This window comes from Pimephales promelas, chromosome 21 (assembly GCF_988280905.1).
Source record: "Pimephales promelas chromosome 21, fPimPro1.hap1.1, whole genome shotgun sequence".
In the NCBI taxonomy this organism is placed as follows: domain Eukaryota; kingdom Metazoa; phylum Chordata; class Actinopteri; order Cypriniformes; family Leuciscidae; genus Pimephales; species Pimephales promelas.
Window position 1 is genome coordinate 21,318,850 of NC_142789.1, and position 27,005 is coordinate 21,345,854.

A 27,005-nucleotide genomic window follows, 5' to 3' on the forward strand; every position below is an offset into this window, starting at 1 on the left:
TATGTGGTTATTGGCAGCAAAGATCATAATCGAATTAGCCCAGATTTTTAATAAATAAACACTCAAGGGGTGTGAAGAACTGTGAATGGCAAGTGTTCCAGTTCTGCATTTTTTTTCAGCAGGAACAGATTTGAAATTTCATTGAATTAGTATGTTTTAGTGGTTGCATTAAAAGGCAATCAGACATTCCCCTCTGTTTACTTACATCTGTCCACTGATTCGCTGTAGAGGCCCTATTGTTTCTGAGATATTTAGGACAGATGGAAGTTTATCACAAAGTTGAAAAAGTCACCTGGAACCGCAGCTAGTGACCCCTCTCAAGCATTCCAGGAATCCCAGGGCCTCATGTCACTCAAGCAATTTTACAATCATACAGTATCTTCTCCAAGTAAATTCACAGATCATGTATGTGTCTGGTTATAGATGCGGGCTAGTTATCATAATTTTAACAGTGAGTATTTGTCGGATACAAAATCTAAGTTCTGAAGCAGAGCCAGTTGAGAATCAGTAACCAGACGGTTTCTGGTCTCATTGACTTCCATAGTAGGAAAAAAAATATACAAGTCTATGACACCAGAAACTGTCTGGTTACTGATATTTTTCTAAATATCAGAAAATCCGCTGAATGGATTCGAAAACGGTACTCTGTGGGAGTTGTAAAGTGAGTGTATTTCCAAAAAAAGTGGAGTATCCCTTTAAGAATCACACCGAAGCAGTCTTTTTTTTCCCCTCTTATGGTCCTACCCTTTAAAATTACCCTTGTCAGACATACTTAATGTTATCAATCCTCTCTACATTTCTATACTCTCTACACTCATAGAAGTAATAGGATTTAATCATATAAAATTCATTTAACTGCTGTTTCACAGCATGTCTGAATAGAAAGATTTTTGACTATATTTTTATGGTTTTCATCCATCATTTCCACAAACTGATTTTGTTCAATTTGAATTTAATTCAGGCCTTCATTCGCACTGAGGGATGAGTAATTCAAAATGTCAAGTGTTTGAAATGAGTCATTACTCTTGTTTCTTTGTATCACAATTTGTCGGAAAGATCAGCCGGATATGCTCCTTAAATTCGTCTTCAATAGACGGCTTATCGAAATTGGGGCTTTTTTAAAGACAAATATTTGAAGGCTGAGTTATTTTGTGCTAGTGACGCCCATAATGATGCACATGACTGTGTCTGTGTCTTTGAGTCAGTCTCTCTGTTTCCCTCTATACAAAGGCTGCAGATTACATCTTTTATGCTTCTTCTATGGATCCAAGTTGGGCTTTGCCTCTGGGGCTCTATCAATGCTGAGTTTCTTGTCTGCCTGTCTGCCCTTTTCATGTCAGAAAAGCGTTCACTGTAAACTCTCTATTCTTTTGTCTGGTTTATGTAAGATAAAACTGATCTGTGAGATGGTTGTCCTCTTGGCACTTTCACCTCCAGGATTGGTGGAGAGCTGTTGTGTGGCCGGGCAGAAATGGGCTGAGGAGAACCAGCACTGTGACCGTATGCCCGTCAAAACAGAAGACCTCAGCTCTGTGTGTGGGTAAGCTGGATGACCATTTCAGATCCTTGGTTATGCTGCTCAGTACAACTTCCTTGAGGAATCAGTCAAGCAGGAAGCGGAGTGAGTGAGAATACTCATTTTCTCTGGATGCAAATGTAAAAAGCTGCAACTTATTTGGTCAGTTGCAACCAGTACAGTAGTTTCCAAAGCATCCAGAGGTTTTTGATTTTTTTGGGTGCCATGAACTTGTAAACGTGATGAGGATTTATGTGAGGGACACCTTTCCTTAAATGTAAAAGACAGCTTTATTTTCATGTATAAACAGACAATTTTACTATATATATATATATATATATATATATATATATTTGTTTTTTTCTTCAGGAAATATATGACGTTTCTATACACTGCATTTTTCTCTACCAACAATTAAATGTATATAAACCTGAAGAGACACTTAAAATTATGGCTGTAAATAAAATAAAGAAGAGATTGGTTACATGATATAACAATACTGTATAGAGTATATATTTTTATTATTATTATTATATTATATAATTCTATCATATAATATACTGTTCACTACTGTTCAAAAGTTTGGGGTCTATAAGATTTTATTCTTTTGAAAAACACCTTTTATGCTCACCAAGGCTGCATTTATCCGATCAAAAATACAATAAAACATGATAGTAAAATATAATAAAACATTGTGAATTTTCAGCATCATTACTCCGGTCTTCAGTGTCACATGATCCTTCAGTATGCTGATTTGGTGCATGAGATGCATTTCTTTTTTTTCTTTTTATATGTTTTAAGTATTAATTTAAAAAAAATTTAACCAGTGGTGCATTTCTTTTCTGAAAACCTTTCCATGGACCCCTATAGCACTCTTTTTGCTGTCCACTGCGAGTCCTTAGACCCCAGTTTAAAAACCTGCTCTAAACAACAAGTAAATCTAATGAAAAGGGTGTTGACAGGCTTGGTTTTAGAAATGGGTATTAAATTATGTTAATTTTGTTCTGCTTTGTTCAAGTGTTGTCCAGAAGCAGTGCTGTTCAGGTGCTCTGAGAGAGAGCAGGTGTCAGGCTGGCATGAATGCAGCAAAGGCCGGACATGCCTGTGAGGGAAACAGCCCGCTCTGTGGAGAAGATTCCCAAATGGTAAGACATTAGTGACTAAATTGTCTTAACAAGCTGTGAACACAACAAGCAGCAGGACATTTTAAAAAAAAAAATGTTTGGTTTCTATTTCTGCTGGTTCAAGCTGCGTAGCCCAGTCCATAGTGAAACCTTGCTCCAATTCCTTTTCTGTTCAACAGTTTGGGGTTGATAATTTATTCGACCAAAAAATGAAATATTAATATAGTTTAAAACATGCTTTCTATTTTAATATATATATAAAAAAAATCCTGTGATGGCAAAGCTGTATTCCCCACAGTGTCACACGATCCTTCAGAAATCATTCTAATATGCTGACTTGAAACATTTCTTATTGTTATCAATGTTGAAAATCTGCTTAATATTTTAGTGGAAACATGATACAGTTTTACAGGATTCTTTGATGAAGAGAAAGTTCAAATAAACATAATTCTTTTGAAAAATAAATATTTTATATAACATTACAAAAGCTTTACTTTCACTTTTGATCAGTTTAATGGGTCCTTGCTGCATGAAAGTATTGATTTAAAAACTATAATTAATTTTAATAAAAGTATGAAAGGTGGTGTATGTTCAATCTCAAAAATGCTCTGATTGGCTGTGTTTGTGTATAACATTATACATACAGTAATTGTGGCTTTCAATGCTACTAGACAAATGACTTAGTGCTCGACAGTCACATCATGACTTGTGTTTGACTTGTGAAAAATTTCTTTTTTTTGCTGTTTAATGAAGGACTGCTGCAACTGCTGTGCACTGGGTCTGCGTTTACGGAAAGAAGTTAAAGGTTGTGAAGTCCATGAGCATCTGAGTTACCCATGTAGACACGTCTTCCTCAAGTGCTGCGAGGAGGGCGAGGAAGGTCCTGCTCTGCCCACGATCAAGAAAAAACAGAGACCTCAACCGACTCCTCTTCCTAAGAGAGGTGAAATTCTTTTCTTTTACATAACCTGGAGTTTTGTTTTTACTGCAGAGTTTACTTGTGCTTTGCAATGTGTAACCTAGTGTAGTGTATGGCTGATTTCCAGTGGTTGGGTCCGGGGTGAGTGAGAGTTCATATTTTATTTTGAAGAACGGATCTAGACGGGCTGTCATGCCAAGAAATGGCTGTGATGGAGACACACCATATGATGAAACCGCACGAGGAATTGGAATGTCTCCGTTTTGAGTTGCATTTCTTTTTAACACAATGTCCCAGTGATCTCTTCATCCCAGTGACTTTTGAGTTGATGTCTTCTTATTAACATCAGTTCCTTAGTCGTGATTTTGTTTGTTTGTTTTCAAAGCCTGGATCATATTTGGAAGTGTCTGAAATCTGGCTTTGTCTTGGCATTCAGTTTCACGTTCAAGTTCGTCACACTGCTGGCCGAGAGGTTGACATTGATGGATCAGAGGAAAGAAAGATGCCCAGAGCTGATTGGTCAGGTGTCACGTTACCGTTCAGAATAACGCACAAAGATGCTGGCAAGCTGGGCTGAATCAGAAGCAGATGGCAAAGCAGGCTGTTGCCTTTCTGCCCGTGCCAGCAAACTTTCCTCCAGTCTCAAATGTTTCAGCTGACTAATTTCACTCATTTTGGCAGGATTTGCATGGAAACATTGTTCTCTTTTTTTTGGAATTATCCTATATGTTTACACTGGGATACCTGGTATTAGTTTAGGACTGTGTACATTCCAAAAATGGATTGTGTTTTTAAATTGAATTTATTAAAATGAGGTAATGCAACATAATTATTTTGCCCTAACCTGATTTCATTGTGTGAAATCAATTTAAATTTGGAAAATGGTTGTTTAGTTAATCCTTTTGTATTCGGAATACATGAATAATGTTCACTGGCGAACACTGTACCGCAAAAATCCAAATCTAGACCAACACATTGTCTGACTGTGTAGTTTAGACCCTACAAAATTAAAGTAAAATATTTTTATTTATTTTTTTTCTTCATTTTGAAATAGATTTAATAAGCAATGAACCATGTCTAAGATTGTGTGTGTGTGAGAGGAAGATTTTCCTCAATTTGATTAAGTGCCTTAAACCTGTATATGGCTTAGCTAAATAAAGTTGTTCAACACCTCACATCCTGGCTTTTTTTCGGTCACCCTGAGAGCCATGATAGTGTCATATCAGTGTAATGGCAGATGTCTATTACCCAACTAGCACTCCCTCAGTTATCAGCAAAACCTTAGTCAATAGACCCAGGTCAATATTCCTTTTAAAACCCAGACTTAACCTCTTGCTATGTCTCAAATGGCGCATTCCTTTGGCCCAGTGCCTTGCTTCCCCTTAAGAGCCTATCCTGAGGCAAGGTGAGATTAGCCGTGGCCGTGTCGTTAGTAACTGGTTTATTTCCTTCCCGTATTGCACATACAGATGATGGACCGCTAAAATAGGTCCAATTGAATTGCCTCCATAGAGGTATCCAAAGAAATGCATTTTCTTTTTCTTTTTAAGGAGACTATTGCTAACTATGTAATCCCTTTCAGTTGCATCAAAGGTTTAAGCGATACAGAAACGGTTGAGAGGTAATTATTTCCATGACGGATGCTTTCTCAGGCCCCCTGCCACCTCACACCCGTAACGTGATTAATTATAGCGGAAATGTTTAATCTCCTTCTCCCTCCATTGCATTTACATTCAGTTAATGACTGTGAGAAATATTTACTTTACACCAGTGCGCTGTGTAAGGTGAAACCGAGTGTGTTTATTATGTTTAGCCAGGCGCTAATTGCCAAGTCAGTCGAACGACTTGCCAAATTGGTGTGCGATGTTGGAAAGCCTGTTGATGATTAACTCCGTGAGTTGTTGTGTAGAATTCGATGACCGTGGATTTGGGATTGATAGAATGTGATTGGCAGATGGAGGACACAGAGAGCATGGCAAGAGCAACTGGCAGTGGCGGAATGACAGATGTTGACTGGAGTGTTTTAATATGTATTATGTTTACGTGAAAGTAGTCGACATTGCCGTGTCGTTCTGGTTGACATTATCCTCGAGTAATGAAAAACATTCATTAGAGACACTATGAAATAACACAAGTGAAATGTATTATTGAAAAAGTCTTTAGTTGAGAAATAAAATGGACCAATCAGCATATTAGCTAGACAAAAAATTGAGCAAAGAATTCTGTTCTAGTTCATAATGTTTGTTTCATTAATAAGACCCAATGGCATGAATACAGCTACATGTTATATTTCAGAATATACATTTTAACATTTTTTGGGACATTAAGTGAAAAATGTCAAGGTCATCCTTGGATTGTTATGAAGGAAAAAAAGCTAAAATTCTTGATTATTTTTTTATTATTACTTGGAAAAAATAATGAAGCAATTTTGTTCAAATATTACTGATATTTCCACACAAAAAAACTTCTGCCTAATCACTTTCGCGAAAGTCAGTGTGGGTGTGGAAGCCATCTTGTAACAAACAAATCGCCATAAAACAAGAAATAATATCATAGAGAGGACCCCTGTAGACCCATATGACTGTCAGGACATTTCAGATGGTATAAATGAAATGTACTCAGGGCACTTTAAAGGTAAAACAATCATAGCATCTGTGTTGATGTGCCTTTCCAGACAGAAGTGCTAAAAAATGCTTCAAAGGGCCCTTCAAATCAAATGCTTTCTGTGAGTCAAAGCCAGAAAGTCTCCCAAAATAACAGCTAGGCTGATTTATGACATGGGAAGTTTATGTTTACACCAAATGGCATGCATCCCAATAATAGTTATAAAAGTACTTTTTATTTAGAAATTTTTGAGATGTGCACATGTATTTATATTTTCATGTTATGTTATATCATTACATCAAAACCTTTGTTGAAAACTGCCAATATTGTCGCCAATATAAAAGATTTTAATTCACTTAAAAAAGTGAACCTTCTGTTTTGTCAGATGCATTTTAAAGGTTAAAAAAAACATTATTATAGACATACCCATTCAGGATAAGACAAAAGCACGATTTGGAAAATGGATTCATGATATTCTCGCTCATGATATACACTGTCATTTTTTAATAATAAAAAAAAGTTGCTTAGTGTACCTTTAAAATATGAAATAACTTGGAATATTAAATTAAGAACTTAATTTAAGAACTGAGCATGTCCAGTTTGATCACTTATGATTTTTTCAAAGCATTTGGTCTTTTTTTAATGACACATTGAATTTACTTGTTTTAGCTCTATGTAGTGTTTTTTGAATATATATTATGCTTATTATATTATCTTTAAGGTAAAGTGTTACCTAAATGCTTCAAATGTACATTTATAATGTTGAGATGACTAAACTCACTTGCAGCATTTAAATGATTGATGTATTTTTTCCATGTTTTATTTATAGTTTGTTTCTTTAATCATTTATTGGCCATAGCATGAACATGAACATGTATGCTTATCAGGCTCATCTATGATATTAGAATTCTGATATTGTTGCATCCCTAGTGACAGTGTATATGCACTGATGTCAGTAATGTAAACAGAGTCATATGCAAGGCATTTTACTGATCTTACTATCTCTCCCCTTCCTCAGTATCAGACAGTCGGTTTTCGAAGCAAGCGCTGTCGGTCGGGGATGTGGATCCTAATTCACTGGAGGATTTGGAGCATGATGACAGGTGCCAGAGATTTGCGCTGCTCTGCCATCACACCTGCATCAACACTCGTGACTCCTACCTGTGCGCCTGCCACCCTGGATACACACTCCTGCAGGATGCCCACACCTGTGTGCCAGGTAAGATCAGCCCCTCTTTGAGTTCTGTTGACTCAGGAACAACCTGTTTGCTTGTAGATTCAGTTTTGTGTGTGAACCATTTTAGATTAAGCAGGTTTATCAATTCAATCAATCAATCAATTTTTTATGTATATAGCGCTTTACTACAACCATGAGATGATCAAGGTTTAGTTCAACAAATATTCTATTTGGATATGCACAAAGGCTGTTGAGAACCATTGGGGGTACATGTTATTCCTAGACTTTCAGACCAGAAATATAAAACCCAGCATAATGAAGTCTAATCTTTATGCACTTAAAAACACACTCCATCAGCCCTGCTTTAAATAGAGGACTTAATTGTAATACCTTTTCAATATCCTGCCTGCAGTGTGTGTGCATTACTAAGAACTGATTTGGATTCAAAATGACAATGTGTACTGTGACTTTGCATTTAGGTGCGTGCTTGCACATACAGCAATCTACTGAAGGTTTTTTTTTTATGATGAGTCAGTGAATTAGACATCCTTGTATATATTTTTTCAAAACTTTAAACTCTAAAGAACAACATGAATAAAATGAATTTGTTGAGGCACAGGCAAACAACACTGCATATCCTGTAAAACCTGGGCTTATCTAGCTCCAAAATGAAAACATATAAATGTATAAAAACAAATGGGTGAATTATCCCTTAGCACAGTGATGGTACTATCTTTGTTTTGCCTGATTCACTGCAGTTTGTAATTATTTGTCCCGTTTCCTCGGTAATACGGCCAAACCCTAACAACACCACTGCATGATGGGATTGTCATCATGTGTCAATATTGTTTTTGTGTCTCTGGTGACATGGGAATGTTGATAGAGATAGTGTTTTGCTGCTCCGCAGTTTGAAACTTGACGCCTGACCTCATGTCTGGACTGAACTAATGATACGACCACAAATAACTTCCCTCCAGCATTCTTCAGCTGACTTTTGGAATGAAAGGAATTCAAATGTCACAAATCAAATAGTACTTTCCATATTTCGCATCTGGTCAATCCTCTACCAAAAAGACCATCTGACAGGGTGTAAAATGAAAAAGAATGACTCATCCTTGTAAAATTTCACTCTTTTCTCTCTCTTTCTGACAGAGAAGCAGGAAGAAGACAACAGGGTTAGTGAAGAAGACAAGCTGGTTACTGTAGCTCCAGCAAGACAACAACCCACCACTCAACCCCCAGTCTTTCATAACCCATGTGCAGGTTTGTAATCGTTGCGAGTTTTGGTTCTTTTGCAGTAGGCTGTAAGGACCTTTGAAATAACTAAAAATGTTTGGCACAGTAATGTGATCAAGACCTTCCTGGAACTACTATAGCTGTGCGTTTCCCTGAAAATAATTGCACCAATCAGATTCAAGCATTCAACAGCCACGTAGTATAAAGTTCGAGCTCGTTCTCATCCCAAGGCGTCATATGGCTTTTGCCAAAGCGCAGACAGCCAACGCACATGGCACACTTTAGCGTCAAATGAGATGTATATATATATATATATATATATATATATGGAGCAGAAGGCGCCCCCTAGTGGTCTAACCCTAACCCTACCCCATACCTAAACTTACCATAAGCGAACCATCTCATTTGACACTAAATGGTGCCATGTGCGTTGGATGTCTACGCTTTGGCAAAAGAGTCGTATATGACGCCTTGGGATGAGAATGCGTTGAAAGTTCGCATAATGGGGTTAGTAAGATTTTTTTTTTTTTTTTTTTGAAAGAAGTTTCCAATATTCACCAAGGCTACATTTATTGGATCAAAAATATTACCGGTAATGTGGTCAAATATAAATATCATACATATTGATTATAAAATTTTACAATTTGTATTAGTCTTTTACCATTTAAAGTATATTTTTTCCTTTGTTCATTATGACTCATTATGCAAATGTTTTGTGGTTGGAAGAACTCAGAATCCTTCATTTGAAATGAAGTGAATATGATCAGAATGGCCTCTCAGTCAAATCTTAACATAACTGGTTGTTTTGGTGTGCGCATAACATGGTTCTAGCACCATGACAGAGAACTAAATTCCAGACCATGTAGCCTCACAGGTACTGTGTGGTCATTTCTATTGCTCTGCACAACACATGTTTTCTTAATTGAAACACGTTGAACAGAGGAGCAAAAAAATAAATAAATAAAAAATCACCACTTCCTCCTCATCCAGCAAGTCATCCAAGATAAAGCACTTCACAAGAGAAGTCCATATGCCACAACGTTTAATGTATATCTGGTTTGGGATTGATGGTAGATGTTTAAGGACTTAAACATTTACTGGAAGTCTGTGTCTTGTCTGGGGCACCGTCGTGTTTCTGGAGAATCAATCAGTACGGAAATGATCTGGATGTATCTGGGTTACTCGTTCATGCTGATCATAGTTAAGTTTTTAATAAAATCTGTTATGGTCATCCATGAGCACAGCAGCTCTATTCTGGCAGTAATGAGAGTGGAATCATGGGAGTTGTAGTCATACCTCCACAGCCGATGGAAAGCAATCCAACGGGAATCAGGCAGAAATCGTGTTCATGGATGAGATGAAGCAGAGTGGGGTTGAGAGCCTGGGAGCGGATCGAGTCCTTTTTCCGCAGTTTGTTTATTTTACGATTGAAGTGACTTTTAACCATTGCTGGTTCACGTCTCCTTCTTCCTTCAACTTGAATACTAAATATAGGCTACATTTGAGTGTGTTGAAAGTTATGTTATAGCATTACTCTGTGAGTTCGCTCTGTGGCTGATATGAGACGCTTGTTAGCTATATATTGATATTTGAATATCATATTAATCAAATCTGGATGGCTTGTGTTGCTAAATGGCATGCAATTATTTTTAAAATACATTGGCAGAAAAAATGCTGTATTACACTGTTATTACAAATAAAGCCCTTTCTAAAGTACAAACATGTTACTCGCTGAAGAGAATCAAGCAATAAGACTGATAATAAACCGTATCGAGCTAAATAACAATGATTTGTTTTCTGTTGATATATCCAAACAGTTGTTCACATAATTGAAATTGTCTTAAGTGTTTCCATGTAAATCCCTCGGAAATCGCATTAACATGGCACATTAACACGGCCGTTACTGGGTAAAATTACGGATTTCTCTGGATTAGACATTTGGGATAGTGTAAGTTCCCAAGTCAACAAAATATATAACACTACACTAGTGGGTTTTTTGATATTTTAATCTAAATATATTACATATTGTGCCTTTATATATAAACAAATCATCATTTACCATATAAACATTCTGTCAAGAGCAGTGAGTGATTTTCTCTTTGTCTTTTATGACAAATGACGACAGTAGATATATTAGGCTCCTGTCACTTTAAGGCCAAATGTGTTAATCTAAAATACTCATACACATCCAGTTTTCACCAAACATAAGACATACTGTAACCGGCAATGTTTACATGAATACGCCACGATGGGCATTTTGACATAATTGTGTGTATTTGATAATTCAAGCGCAAAAATAATAACAAGAAGTGTGATTGATGTATTAACTGAGATTTACTACTGTCTGCAGGTAATGGGCCCTGCTCTCAGCAGTGTTCTGTGGTAAGAGGACTGGCCCAATGTTCCTGTTTCCCTGGATTCTCTCTGATGGCAGACATGCACACCTGTAAAGGTAATCTAAATTGGTCTAAAACTACACATAAACACACTCTTTTCAGCAGAGCTGTCACAAAACACTGATAAAACTGGCATACCGCACTAACGAATCCTTTATTGGACTGAATCACTCATGTACAGTATAACAGTAATACCCAAAGGATCATGATAAGATATTTGAACATCACATTCTTACCTGAGGACCTGCTTCCTTCAGCTTCACTGATCCATGACTAATTACTCTCCTTCAGCCCTGACTACAGTAAGAAACCATGACCTCAGCCCTGGGATTGACAGTTCTGCTGTCTCATAATACATCTTCCTGTCTGATCTGACACTTTTACCATATGTTTATTTACTGTAATGATACCGTTGCAGTCAATATTTTTTTCAAGGTCTTTCCATTCCATATCCTAAACTTGTCATGGAGGGTGCTAATAAAATTGCCATGCAGAGATGTTGCTATAAACCTATCCAAAAACAATATTTTGTTGGCTCTTTATGTAATTTACAGTATGACACCTTACTGTGAGCTGATAAAAGTCTGAAACAAAATTATAATTAAAACAAGAAATATATATATATATATATATATATATATATATATATATATATATATATATATATATATATATGTATGTATGTATGTGTGTGTGTCAAAAAATATAATTAACACAAGAAATATAATTAACACAAAATTTGTACATTTCAAAATTTACAGAATAATACCTGACTGTAATTTGATAAAAGTTTTTTTTTCCTTATTTTTTTACACATTGCAATTAAATTTTTAGCTTTAAATTAAATTAAAGCAATTTTTCTTGCTTAGAGCTACTGAACATTTTTGGAAAATTATTTTGCAGTTACTACATTTTTCAAGAATTTAGCCGTTTAAAACAAATATCTGAGAATTTACCAGATTTTACCAGATTTATTTTATCATTAGGCAAAATGGTGATGCAAGATTGTTGATTTTACCTTATGGTTGCTCACCAATGGCAAATTATTTACATTTCTGATTAATCTTACTACTTCTCCTTCTAAAACTTTCCCATTTTTCTATGTTAAACATTTTTCAATGCAAAACACTCAAAGGACTTGGGTTTATGTGGTAAATGCCAAAAAAGATATTAAAACGGGATGTTAAATTGTGACCAAACACAAAATACTGTTGATGTTGCCTTGGCCTTCACCCCAAATCCCACTGGGATCATATTGTACAATATGACAAGCAAAGGCCATAAAGGAAAGAAAACAATTTCCCAGTGTACACCGGCTTTTAACTTCTGAAGCAAATGTAGAAGTAACAACCAATCTTTCATATTCTCTGTTTTAGTTCAGCTAATTTATTACTATGACATTCAACAACGATTAATAGTGTTTGTTTGACTGAAATGCAAATTGCCTAAGGCTCAACATGAATGTCAGATTTTACTTCATGTTCACATTGATTCAGGAGACAGGAACTGTAAATCAGTGCCATTTTTGCATGTGAGGACAGTTTAAGGGAGGATATAATCGCAATGGCTTCAGCTGAGAGGGCAGTTTTCACTGTTGAATTATCTTTGTGCTTAAATAGTTTATTTCACTCTCTCTTCCTGCGTCTCTCCGTCAAAGCATTCCCATATGCTGAATGCGGGTGGGCAGAGACCTTGATTCCGTTTGGCAGAAAAAAAAAAATGAAGCTTGACTGGCTTTGCTGTGGAGCCAAGGACTTAAGTCACACTCTGCAGGAAACTGGATGGGTTTTTTTAATGAAATGTTTTAGTATTCTCTTTCATTCCATTTATGATCGACATTTACACTTCCAAATGCACGCTCAAAATACGAGACTGTGCGTGTGTATCCTCCCTGGAGTTTCTCTGGCATCTGTTTCTCTTCATAAGCTGTTTTCACGTGGTAAACATTAAGTTTTATAGATTCATAAAGCCACATATGCATGCGATTTTTGCCACAAAGAAAACCCCACTTTGAACAACAATAAAATGGTTGAATAATTGAGAGCAAACCTCACTATTAGAAACTAAACCTGATCTGATCTCGCACCTTGTAAAATGCTAGCACGACTCTATGATGGTGGAGGTGTCTGTGTTACAGTATGTGTGTGTTTGCATCTCAGCATGTGCCTTTTCTCTTTAACTAAAGTGTTATGTGTACCGTAGATGTGAATGAGTGCACGAGCGGCAGACACAATTGCTCCCTGGACGAGGTGTGTGTGAACCGGGAGGGTTCCTACCAGTGTGTGCGGCTGAATGAGATGTGCGATGAGGGCTTTATTCACAACCAGAATAGAGATTGTGTGGGTAAGAGGTTTCAACTGGTACCGTGGGACTGTTTCCGCTCACTGTTAGGACATGTTGGCCCATCGCTTGCCCAGATGAACACTCATTAACACACTAGACTAGACGGAAACCCAAAAGCTCATTGGCATGCTCTTATAACCAGTTCACATGTGGTTGCATAATCGAGTTTGCTCAGACTTCTTACCAGAAGCTGTAGGGCCGTGTTGAATTTGTGTTGCCTTCCTCCAGACATAACCAAAACATAGAAGGTATTAGTGGTTAGCATACACAAATGTCTTAGTCTATTACAGTAGTTTGATTCTTGAGGTAGTTACTGTAAAGGGCGTTTTAGATTTGCCTCTAAATCAAATAGCAATGATATTTTGGAGTAGTTGGGAAAGTTGAGGCTTTGAAGATTATTGCTCAGTTTTCATGTTTTAACAAATCTTTAGAGGTTTGTATGGCTTTGTTTGGTTCAAAATTAATGAAGTAAATTATAATGAGCATGCATGACATGCTGTGCATTCATCAATTGATTATGATTAATAAGATTAATAAATCTTGCCTGCCTCTCTCATATTAAAACTAGCGTGCTGTGTTTGATGATACACGTGAGAACCTGTGGCATGTATTCTATTATTTAAATGATTATTAATATATTTGATTCTCTCTTTTGTTCTCTCATAGAAGTACAAAAGTGAACGTGCAAATGTGCATTCAGTAGTCAACTCATAATTGTTATTTTAGTATTAATTACATACTGTACTATTGAAGCATATTAACATTTTGAATTAGCTTTTTAACTTTAGTTAGGTAGTTAAATTTTTTATGTGCTTTTATCTTTATTTTTTTGAATATATATATATATATATATATATATATATACGAGCGGCAGACACATATATGTATTTAGCTGTAATTTATTTTAGTTTAGTAATTTTAGTACTTCAAAACCTTAAACTTCTTTAGTAACCCAAAGGATCTTTTACTACCCCCCTCCCCCCTTTTTTTTAAGTTAGACATCAACCTATCAATCAATTCATTATAAACTACATAACAAGAAAAACAAGGTGTTTAACAGTGTAAAAAATATATTTTTTCTGCAAAACAATAATTGAATATTTGATTACTGAAAAAGATCAGTTCACCTTTATTCCACAAAGTGGCAATGTCTGATACACAATGATGAAGTGACGTTTCACTCATTATTACGGCAGGCAGAAAACAAACAGCCCATTCTCACCCCCAAGGCGTCACTTAACTGACGCCTTGGGAAGCATTTGGACATGCTTCAATATCTGACGCTTTAGGCGCCCTTTAGCGTCAGTTAGATGACGCCCTAGGATCGCGTGTATTAATCTTGTTTATTTCAATTAGTTACCAAGGCAACATTGTTATTTTTTTTCATCTTATATTTATTTTAGTTTGGCTTTATTTCAATTACTCTATTTTAATTAGTTTTAGAAACAACAACTACAGGGAAAAAGGTGAACCCAAGCTTGCAACCAACTTAGACTGTCATCATCACCCTCTCATCTTAACCCTTATCAATCACAACAGTACATCTGATATGGACATAATGTTGACAGACCATAATCCTGATGCACCGCAGTCACATCCCTTTGCAATACTACTAACCCTCTCACTTTGCATAAAAATGCATTATTCATTCCATGCATATCATCTAATGCATTTTAGATTACCACATTTTGAAGGCAATTCACCATATTGTTATGATGAAGCAAATTTTTTGAATAAGTGCCACTGCTCATGTATGTCGATGAGGCAGCTTGTTGACACTTCTGTGCTGGATCTGTGACAGAGTGCAAGAGGGTGTCATCTGCTTTCTATATGCCTTATGGGGCTGAATAATGTGCACTTGAATGCAGGAACCTTTTAAAAAGAGTGTGATCTAGGTTCCCTGGTAACTAAACCATGAACCAAGGGCTAGTCCACTCAAAAATGAAAAATCAATCACCTTCTACTTATGCTTATGTCATTCAAAACTTGTATGACTTTACATAAAAAAGTCATAAAACAAAATATTTTGAAGAATGTCGGTAACCAAACAGTTTTGGTTCCTGCACACTTGCTTTGGATGGTTGGACACACTCTCTATATACACTCACCGGCCACTTTATTAGGTACACCTGTCCAACTGCTCGTTAACACTTAATTTCTAAGCAGCCAATCACATGGCGGCAACTCAGTGCATTTAGGCATGTAGACATGGTCAAGACAATCTCCTGCAGTTCAAACCGAGCATCAGTATGGGGAAGAAAGGTGATTTGAGTGACTTTGAACGTGGCATGATTGTTGGTGCCAGAAGGGCTGGTCTGAGTATTTCAGAAACTGCTAATCTACTGGGATTTTCACGCACAACCATCTCTAGGGTTTACAGAGAATGGTCCGAAAAAGAAAAAACATCCAGTGAGCGGCAGTTCTGTGGGCGGAAATGCCTTGTTGATGCCAGAGGTCAGAGGAGAATGGCCAGACTGGTTCGAGCTGATAGAAGGCCAACAGTGACTCAAATAACCACCCGTTACAACCAAGGTGGGCAGAAGAGCATCTCTGAACGCACAGTACGTCGAACTTTGAGGCAGATGGGCTACAGCAGCAGAAGACCACACCGGGTGCCACTCCTTTCAGCTAAGAACAGGAAACTGAGGCTACAATTTGCACAAGCTCATCGAAATTGGACAATAGAAGATTGGAAAAACGTTGCCTGGTCTGATGAGTCTCGATTTCTGCTGCGACATTCGGATGGTAGGGTCAGAATTTGGCGTCTGCAACATGAAAGCATGGATCCATCCTGCCTTGTATCAACGGTTCAGGCTGGTGGTGGTGGTGTCATGGTGTGGGGAATATTTTCTTGGCACTCTTTGGGCCCCTTGGTACCAATTGAGCATCGTTGCAACGCCACAGCCTACCTGAGTATTGTTGCTGACCATGTCCATCCCTTTATGACCACAATGTACCCAACTTCTGATGGCTACTTTCAGCAGGATAATGCGCCATGTCATAAAGCTGGAATCATCTCAGACTGGTTTCTTGAACATGACAATGAGTTCGCTGTACTCAAATTGCCTCCACAGTCACCAGATCTCAATCCAATAGAGCATCTTTGGGATGTGGTGGAACGGGAGATTCGCATCATGGATGTGCAGCCGACAAATTTGCGGCAACTGTGTGATGCCATCATGTCAATATGGACCAAACTCCCTGAGGAATGCTTCCAGCACCTTGTTGAATCTATGCCACGAAGAATTGAGGCAGTTCTGAAGGCAAAAGGGGGTCCAACCCGTTACTAGCATGGGGTACCTAATAAAGTGGCCGGTGAGTGTATGTATTACAGCTGCCTCTGCATTGCACTATGCGACTATGTTCTTTATAGTAGTATTGCGTACCTCAGCCTGAAAACAAGATTCACAAAGTGTGACCACTGGGATGACAACAACAAAACCAAGTAGTTTTGCAATTCTGATATTATTCAATGCTTTGGCATCCAAAACACTTTGAAACATTCAAATTCATTGTTTTCTCTATGGTGTTACCAGCTGTTGTGTGGAACAGATAAGGTACCATGTGTTCTTTTCTCTTTTGTCCTAATGTGGCCAGAAGAAAGCACAAACATTTCCACCCAGTCCCCTGGAATTATTTACTCTGGCAATAACATAACAGATTGAATCCTTTTTTTGGGGGGGCCTCCAATCAGCCATTGTGTAAGCTTCAAGTAATTATTTTTCTCCTCTCTCTGGGTAGAGCTTGCTTTCCAATCTTGTTTTTCAACATAGTCCAGAGTTATTGCCTTTAATAAATCTGGCCAACTGAAGATCTTGACAGTTCGCCACAGTGCCAGAACTCAAGACATGAAGCAAATCGCCTGATGTGTGCCTCGGTTTGTGGAAACACAATGGGATGTTTTTTACACAGCTGTCTCTCCTGCTTGCTTCTCCACCAGCTTCAGCTTCTCCATTTGTAGCTCCCCATTTATGTTCCTTGCACTGTATGAGGATGTTATACTTTGGAGCCCAGCAAAATAATGCTGTACTTTTTGCTTTGCAGATGTGAACGAGTGTGTGACGAACACACACACCTGCCAGGCAGACGAGCGCTGCGTGAACACGGTAGGAGGGTTTGTGTGCGAGAGGCAGATCCCATGTTCGAGCGGTTACCAGCTGAGGAGTGGAGTGTGTGAAGGTGCATGGGTTGGGGCTATAGTATTAGCAAATACTTACACACACACACACACACAACATCATTTTGTTTTCCTAATTTAAAGCTTAAAGTCATCATTTACTCACCCTCATGTTGTTCCAAACCTGTATGAATTTCATTTTTCTGGTGAACACAAAAGAATATATTTGGTTACACTTTATTTTGATAGTCACTTTAGACATTCTACTAATTATAAGTAACTTTTCAACTACATGTCAAGTAACTGTCATTAGAGTATTAGTATATTATAGTAGACTGTCAGTAGTTAGGTTATGGTTAGGTGTTAGGCTTTGGGTTAGGAGAATAAGTTTACTTAGGTCGCCAAGTTACTTATAGTCAGCTGAATGTCTGTTGGGGGACCAACAAAAAAAAGTGTTAGCAGATATTAAGCGGACAGTCTACTAATACTCTAATGACAGTCAGTTGACATGTAGTTTAAAAGTTACTTATAGTTAGTAGAATGTCTAAAGTGGACTATCAAAATAAAGTGTTACCATATATTTTGCAGAATATGGGCAACCAAACAGTTGATATGCCCCATTGACTTCCAATGTATTGTAAAAATCTATTTTTCTACGGGCACATCTACTGTTTATTACCGACATTCTTCAAAATATCTTCTCTTTTAAATTTTGAGTCAGACATGAAGGTTATAACATTTGTTTCTGAATAAGGATCTGGCTCACCAACCCTACTTTGCATAATTTGTTTAAGCAATGGTGTGAATTTGAGGGGGGCATTATCAGTTTGTCTGATCAATACGCTGATTTCACGCAGCCGCCATTTTGAAATCGAAAGCAAGGCTCCGGTGGGAAGAACCCCGGAAGTACAGATAAACAACAATGCCTTGGACTACCAAACTGAACAGCGCAGTCTCATCCAAAGACGTCATATAACTGACGTCTTTTGACCATACGTCAACATCCGCCGTTTTAGGGTACCCTTTAACGTCGGTTAGATGACGTTATCGGACCCTAACCCTACCCCAGACCTAAACCTACCCCGTCACCTAACCGACGTTAAAGGTAAAGCGTCAGTTGTATGACGGCCCGGGATCGTCATGTAACTGACGTTACCCTAAAACGGCGGATGTTGACGTATGGTCAAAAGACGTCCCAAGACATCAGTCATATGACGTCTTGGGAAGAGACTGTGTTAAACTGAACTGCTGCCGCGATTTACTGTACACTACTGGATGTTAATATCCAATATAGGAAATGTATATAGTTTGTTCCTGCTTCTTTATTTACATTCTGAATTATATATATAAACATTTCATGGTATATACAGTAGTCTAAAGTATGAAAGAAATGTTAGAATAACCAATTTCTACATTAAACACAACAATACACTATCGTATTCGCGACTCTCCTATGATTAAAGGTGACGCTTCCGGCTTTCTTCCCACCGGAGCCATTTCAAAATGGAGGCTGCATGAAATCAGCATATGACTAATGGAGGAGTGCTTGAAAACAAACATTATTTGTAAATTTGGTAATGCTAGTGGCACAAAAATGATGCACTAGATGGACATGTTTGACCATTGCTGTAACGTCTTGCATCTTTCGCAACGTCACACACATGACACGGTGTTATAAAAACGTGGCACTCAAGTTAAAAGAACTTTTACAAAAAACATATATTTCTTGTTCCACTGACCTGAGTCTTACCTTTTTAACTACAAAAATGCGTTCTATGTGAATGGCCCTTAAGTTTTAATTTCACTAAAAGTCCGCAGAGAGCATTGTTGTATTAATTGAAATACATTGAGAGTTATGTCATGTGAACTTTGCTTTTATGTGAGATCAAATCAGCAGAGACATGGCAACAGTCCAACTCTTCCCCAGCCATCAGAACTGCCCAAAATCAATAACAAACTGTCGTCTATCCTTGTCATAGTCCTCTAGCCCACATTACTCCACAGATCTCAGACCAGTGTCTTCATCATCTAAACACCACCATCACCGCTGCAGAGAAGAACCAGAAACCATGCATCAATCTGTGCAATAAAATGTGATATTTTTTGCTGGCCTTCTCAGTTTGAAAGAGGCCACAGCTGATTGCCTCAGGCTCTTGCTTGCTAACATCTTAAGCATCCCGCACTCTGTTTTTACATAAAGCAGATGCTTAGACCATTGCCTTTGAACAGAGAAAACTTAGCAAGAGTTTCTGATTCTTGTCAGGACTTGGCCGGCGCATTCTAATAAGTGTGGATGGATAATTATGAAAAGTTATGGAATAGTTGGCTTTGGACAGTTGAAAATGCATCCAGTGCAACTGTGGGATTTTGAAAGACCACCTTAACTTGAAATTAAAGGCTCACCAATACCCATAAATGGTTGCCCAGGTAACAGGAAATGTTCTCAGAACTTTCCTAATGTTCTGGCAAGATTCTCTCAAAGTTATGAACAAACATTCTTCCAGAAACATTAATAACACAAAGACTGGTCTTTAAATAATGTTCTAAAAGTGAAAATTATTTTTTCTGAAATGTTTTAATTGGATGTTTGTCTAATGTTTTTAAATGTTACTACTTCACATGTTCAATGAACATTCAAGAGTACAAAATCTGATAATGTTTGAAGAATAATAAAATGGAATGTTCCTTTAACATTCATATAATTAAAAAAAAACTTTTAAAAAATGATTAAAAAAGATGGTTTGAGCATTAAGAACATTCAGAAATAATGTAGTTGTTGATCAGCGAACTGAACCTGCTTGACACGCAAGAACTACAGTCAAGTGAACATGCTTGAGCTTCCGCCTACCGCAACTGATGTGTGAAGGTTGATGAATTAAAGCCTAAACTCAATCCGTTCATCATTTAAAGCAATTGAATCTCTTCAGAAAATTTGGACTAAAATGCTTAAATAATATAAAGTTGCTTTACGATGTCTTTATGAACTTTTTGAAGTGACTAAGTAGTTGGGCAACTGTCAATAGAGGGACAGAAATCTCTTTAGATTTAATCAAAAAGAACTTCACTTGTGTTCTGAAAATGAACGAAAGTCTTACGGGTTTGGAACAACATGAGGGTGAGAAATGAATCAAATCATTTTCATTATTGAGTGAACTATCCCCTTAATGGGATCTTTAACAGTGTTGTCACAACATATTTTTCTTAGCTTGATCTCATTAGGTAATGGTGCTATTACCTGTGTTTTGAATGCAAGTTTGCAATCTGTCGCCTATGTAATGCAATTAAATGATGTACTGTGAAATAATGTCAAGAAAAATATTTCTTTTCTCTCCCAAATAACTTTCTACAATGACTAGTGTAGTAGTCTGATTAACCAACACGATTACTCTCATGAGCTGTTCGTTTTAGTGATTCAAAAATACTCAGTGTGACCAGTGCAGTCCAATTCCTAATCTTAAACATTATCAGCCAGTTCTTATAAGTGAGTCAAAAACACACAGTGTGACCAGCGCAGTCCAATTTATTAATAAATGCCTCGTTATGAGCCAGATCTTTTAGTGAATCAGAAACATACAGCATGCATGACCAGTGCAGTCTAATTCATTAACAAATGACTCAATGAGCTGATTCAAAACATCAGCAATACTATATGGTAATCTGATTCCCAAATGGATCACTATTATGATTCTTAATGAATTTGAGTTCAAGATACTCGTTTGAAGCCTTCTCTGAACTGAATCCATCAGAGTGCAAATGGCTACTGAATCAAAGTCTGACTCATTTTTTAGGAACTGCAGGTTATCATTATTTCCAGTGATGCTCGTATTAAGTTTTGTGTGCCAGAATTTTGTGTGTTTGTAAAATTGTTTTCTTTAATTCCATGCAAATGTTGACTGTGGAGAAACTGTGGTTTGATTTTGTGAGACCAGCTTGCCTTGAAATGTGTGAGCATGCTTTCCCAGCCTGTTATTGAGCCACAGTGCCATCTACTGTGAAGTTCTGACTTAAGGCCTAATTGAGGACTGTTGTGATCTCTGTCCAAACCAATCTCCAGCATGTGTCTCAGATGACGCTCATCTATTCATTATGCTTCTATGCCTGCCAAATTTGGTGAGCTTTACAGAGTTTCTTGAAGTCTTTATGAGAGGTAACTTCATTTGTTTAGACCTTCTAACAGCATCAGTCTCAAAAGCTAAACAAATCTATCAGTACAGGAACCCGAATGGGTGGTGTCTAGCTGTCTGAACCACTGGCCTGTTTGACGTCTGCTGCACTCTTTCTCTTCTAGACATCGATGAGTGTGTTATGCGAACTCATAACTGTGGAATAGGCTTCCAATGTCAGAATACCGATGGCTCGTTCACGTGTAACCTGAAGCAACGCTGCCTCACAGGATTTACTCAAGACTCACACGGCAACTGCATCGGTATGACAAGAGACACCTTTAGAGTCTCGGTGCCCCCTAGAGGACAAATGCATGAAGAATACCAAACTGTCACTGTTTGCAAATCTGAAAAATACAAATGACAATCCCATTAAGTAAACACACTTTTGAAAAGTTGCTTTTTTGTTTGATTTGCCTTTGTTTTATCACTTTATTGTAGACATTGATGAATGCAGCAGTGTGAGAGAACCATGTACGACTGGCTTTAACTGCATAAATACTGTGGGCTCTTACACCTGTCAGCACAAGATTATCATGTGCAGTCAGGGTTACCATTCCAGCCCTGATGGAGCACGATGTATTGGTAAGGACAAATACAAATATACATGCTTCTTAAACCCTAGCCTATACCTAAACCTTTCATGAAACTTTGGGTTTTTAGTTCTAAAGATTGTTTGACAATTTCTTTTTTTGGCTTAAAAGCTAATTGGCGAAAGCTAATTCCACTTGTTTTAAGAGCATTTTTGTGGCAATACCACAGTGTAATGGTGTGAGATAATATCATGCAATTTAATCATCTTTCACGTCCCATTCAAGTACAAAGGATGATAAAAATCACTAAAAATAGAGCATTACTGATTCAACTTTGAAAAAACATGTTAGTAGCATATTACTTTTTGTTCTGGTATAAAATTAACTGGACTTCTAAAGTCTACTACAAGAATTAGTAAGACTGCTGAATGTGATCTGCAGATGTGGATGAATGTCAGACGGGCACCCACCGCTGTGGAGAGGGACAAATCTGTCACAACCTACCCGGCAGCTACCGCTGTGACTGCCAAACCGGCTACCAGTATGACACCATTCGCCAGCTCTGTGTGGGTGCGTATCAACACATACACTGACACACACAACAAGTACACAGCCAAAACACATCTTTGTTCAGATTAGCAAGTGCACACAGTAAGCTTGGCCCTCCCTCTTGCAGCAACCTGTCCCACATGAGATCATAGTAATAGCAAACCACAACAACCCAATCAAATCCCAATGGACAAAACCAAGTCCCGGCCTACATTTTTTCTTGTTCGAGAAGCCATTCACTCAGATATACGTCACAATGGGAAAGAAAAGTAGAGGAGGAAGTATAGAGTAGGAGGAAAAATTTTTAGCATTTTAAAAAAGACACTTTCATCTTCTGACCTCAATCACTTTCAAGCTTCCGCCTTTTTTCAAAGTATCTTAAACCACAGCACTTGAAGGATTTAAAAACAGTTTGGATACTGTGACTGAATTACCCAAAGGACGTCATTTTCTCTGTGGTTAGCCAGACTAATAGCATGCATATAGATGAAGCTGACAGCAGCTCATGCTCCAGAGAGCATGCAGATTATCCTAATCTTGTATCCCTTCTGCTCCTATAGAGGAGTGAAAGAGGACAGCAAGGCAAGGAGAAATACGGATGGAGAAAGAGAGAGAGATGCTCCCCAGACTACAGTGTGTTTGTAAACTTTGTTTTTCTCTGCATCTTTTTGTGCTGGCAGATGTAAATGAGTGTTGGCGGTACCCAGGCCGCTTGTGTGCCCAGACCTGTGATAACACACCGGGATCCTACCAGTGCTCCTGTACCACGGGCTTCTCCCTGGCCTTTGATGGCAAGAACTGTGAAGGTACATCCATTTGCACTAGCAGAATTGAACACGGGTCAGACCTACAAAGAATGTGCTGTGCTCTGACAGTATGAATGTTCTCTCTTTCCAATTAAAATGAGGCAGAGAGCTAAAAACAAAAAAAGATGAGTGAGCTGTCAGTGTGTTTGCCACTTCTTTTATTTACTAGTCACAATATTTGGACAGATTCTTATGGGTATTCAGAGTTTATTTCAAGGACTTTGGCGCTTGACAGTTTGAGGAACAATTCATGTGGTGACTTTTAGTTTGCTTTCAAAGGGGCAACAGTATTAAAATATATAATACACTCCATGTGTCGTTTTGCAGAATTAGGGCCGGATTTAGTAACAGCTCAAACAGCACAAACCCTCTTTTGGCATTAAAAAGTTACTGCCAGGATTTACTAAAGACACGGGGGAGGAGTTGGATCCAGATCCAATTCTTCCCACCTTACATGCCTAAACCTACCCATCTCCAACCCCTCATTCCTAACCCCACCCTTAATTCGACCCATCTCTGCCCTCTGATACCTAACCCCACCCCTAATTCTACCCATCTCCACCCCCTGATCCCTAACCCCACCCTTAATTCTACCCATCTCAGACCTTTGATCCCTAACCCCACCCATCTCCGCCCTCTGATCCCTAACCCCACCCCTAATCCTACCCATCTCCACCCCCTGATCCCTAACCCCACCCTTAATTCTACCCATCTCCACCCCCTGATCCCTAACCCCACCCTTAATTCTACCCATCTCAGACCTTTGATCCCTAACCCCACCCTTAATTCTACCCATCTCCGCCCTCTGATCCCTAACCCCACCCCTAATCCTACCCATCTCCGCCCTCTGATCCCTAACCCCACCCTTAATTCTACCCATCTCCGCCCTCTGATCCCTAACCCCATCCCTAATCCTACCCATCTCCACCCCTGATCTCTAACCCCACCCCTAATCCTACCCATCTCCACCCCCTGATCCTACCCATCCCCACCCCTAAACCTACCCATCTCCACCCCCTGATCCCTAACCCCACCCCTAATCCTACACATCTCCGCCCCTGATCCCTAACCCCACCCCTAATCCTAACCATCTCCACCCCTGATTCTACTCATCTCCACCCCCTGATCCCTAACCCCACCCATCTCCACCTCCTGATCCCTAACCCCACCCCTAAACCTACTCATCTCCAACCCCTGATACCTAACCCCATGCCTAAACCTACCCATCTCCACCCCTTAGATCTGAATCCAACTCTGCCCCCTAGATCTTGTGTACTGCAATGAGGTGCTACTGCTTTACTTGGCATGACAGTGACCCTCCAGGAGCTAAGACCCTTGTCTTAGACCTTGTCCACACTTTCTCTCTAAAAACAATTAGCACAACATCTGTTTTTGTGAACAGACTATTAACAAAATGCAGGTTGTTTTCACACAATATGCAGTCAGTTAGCACATTTCCGAAAATGCTTAAATTTTCACACAAGCTTACCCATTACCAAAATCATCTTATTTACAAATGCTTTAACACAGCATGACAGACACAGCAACACACTTACATCACATAATTAGCCAAAGAGTTAACCACAATTTGTTAAATACAAACTATATTTGAAAACAATGAAAACATGTTTCTACATATACTAACTCTATCACAAAACAGACCATTTGAAATTATATTTATATACGAATCTGCTTAAAAATTATTTACAGGTTTTTCATTAGATTCACCAGATTTTTAAGGAGGTCTCAGATTTTTGGACTCCACTGCACATTTGCATTGACATGAGCACACTGCCAATATGCACACGACTGTAATGATTTATGCAAATGTGTACAAACAAAAATATGTTTTAATCCAAAAACTCGTTTTCTGTGTTCTCTCATAGATGTTAATGAATGTGACAACAATCCATGCAGTCAGGAGTGTGCAAACATCTATGGATCTTACCAGTGTTACTGCCGAATGGGCTACTACCTTAAAGAGGACGGGCACACGTGTGAAGGTGAGTTGATATCAATGTCATCAAGGTAGGAAATGGATTCAAGTGCCCTATTATGAAATTTTAAAGGTTCTCCTATACGGTAGGCCTACATGCATCCAAGGTCAAACACACTTTCATTTTCTCATAATATATTCTACATTGCACCATTACCTCTTTCCTCACATTGTCTAAAACGGTTTGATGAAGGATCCGATCTCCCTAAACCCCTCCTTTCTGAGAGCCTACTCTGTTCTGATTGGTCAGATGGCCAAGTCTGTTGAGACCACTTACCTCCTTACCATCCATTTCATACCCGTTAAGGGTTAAACACAAGGACACAGTCACATTATACAGTATGTTGATTGAAGAGATGATGTGATGTTTTCCTGTAATAGGGATATTGGATCGATAATGTCTTGAATCTTTTAATAAGGATGTTGGGGGGGGGGGTTCAGATCATCATAGTAATTAATGTGTTCTTGGCAAGTTTCTTGTGTTTCTTTGCACAGTGGTTTGTTGTGATGTTCTTTATTAAGCTAGTTTTCTCACTGATAAAGATGTTCTTGTTTGTTCTCTAGATATAGACGAGTGCTCACAAAGCATTGGAAACCTCTGTGCATTCCAGTGTGTGAATGTCCTTGGTAGCTACAAATGTGCATGCCCTCCCCATGGTTACTCCATGTCACCTAATGGACGCACCTGTCAAGGTAACACTATACGTTTATCACATTTAAGTCTTTAATTTAAAATAAAAGCACAAAGCATGAGACCAAATGTTCAGGATTTATCTTAACATGTTATGTTTTATATTATGTTCAGTGTTTGGAAAAGTTACTTTTAAAAGTAATGCATTATGATGGATGGATGGATGGATGGATGGATGGATAGTTAGTTAGTTAGTTAGTTAGTTAGTTAGTTAGTTAGTTAGTTAGTTAGTTAGTTAGTTAGTTAGTTAGTTAGTTAGTTAGTTAGTTAGTGAACAATCCCTTTAAACTCCCGTTCATATTCTACCCAACACCTTTCCAAAAGCCAAATGGTACAAACTCAATTTCAAGCTTTAATTTCTCTAATTGGCACATTGAGTTGCAAGGCGCTAACCTCAGGTTCAATACAGCAGTGCTTGGTGTCCTCCATCGCTCTCTGAAAGATCACAAAATTGACGAAACTCCCTCAGGCTCTCAAGATAGGAAAGTCGATGAGAGGTGAAGAAGAGCCTGTACATGCTCCCGGAGGTTAGCGCTAGCCCGTACCAAACGAATTACTCTGCGAATTGGAGCCGGCGAGCTGTAACGAGGACTTTGCTTTTGTAAAATGAGATGCATAATTAATTACTTCTGGAGGGGCCAAAATTGACTCCAAGCAGAATGAAGCCTGGCAGTTAGTCACCGCAGACGTCAGTCGCCCCCCTGACAACCCTGCTAGCACTGATTGAGAACGGGTCAAATTTAATATGTGCTGCCATTTAGGTATATAAGTAATCAAAATTTTACCAAGTCTAATAGTTTGATTCACTTTTGATTCACTATTGAATTTCCATTTA

General features: G+C 38.3%; 1 protein-coding gene across 3 annotated transcripts in view; it reads left to right on the forward strand.

Moving 5' to 3' along the window:
* The window catches only part of fbln2 (fibulin 2), a 55,559-nt gene that overhangs the window by 24,827 nt on the left and 3,727 nt on the right, over nucleotides 1-27,005 (forward strand). For 2 of the 3 annotated variants that reach the window (XM_089124958.1, XM_039673933.2), the window contains 14 exons: nucleotides 1,438-1,540; nucleotides 2,535-2,661; nucleotides 3,394-3,583; nucleotides 7,182-7,382; nucleotides 8,493-8,603; nucleotides 10,927-11,028; nucleotides 13,175-13,315; nucleotides 17,360-17,494; nucleotides 21,721-21,858; nucleotides 22,037-22,180; nucleotides 22,570-22,698; nucleotides 23,358-23,483; nucleotides 25,370-25,486; nucleotides 26,044-26,172. In XM_089124958.1, the coding sequence (XP_088981084.1) occupies nucleotides 1,438-1,540; nucleotides 2,535-2,661; nucleotides 3,394-3,583; nucleotides 7,182-7,382; nucleotides 8,493-8,603; nucleotides 10,927-11,028; nucleotides 13,175-13,315; nucleotides 17,360-17,494; nucleotides 21,721-21,858; nucleotides 22,037-22,180; nucleotides 22,570-22,698; nucleotides 23,358-23,483; nucleotides 25,370-25,486; nucleotides 26,044-26,172 (1,893 nt within the window). The remainder of the gene's footprint in view (nucleotides 1-1,437; nucleotides 1,541-2,534; nucleotides 2,662-3,393; nucleotides 3,584-7,181; nucleotides 7,383-8,492; nucleotides 8,604-10,926; nucleotides 11,029-13,174; nucleotides 13,316-17,359; nucleotides 17,495-21,720; nucleotides 21,859-22,036; nucleotides 22,181-22,569; nucleotides 22,699-23,357; nucleotides 23,484-25,369; nucleotides 25,487-26,043; nucleotides 26,173-27,005) is intronic. The other variant, XM_039673934.2, reaches the window with a different exon arrangement.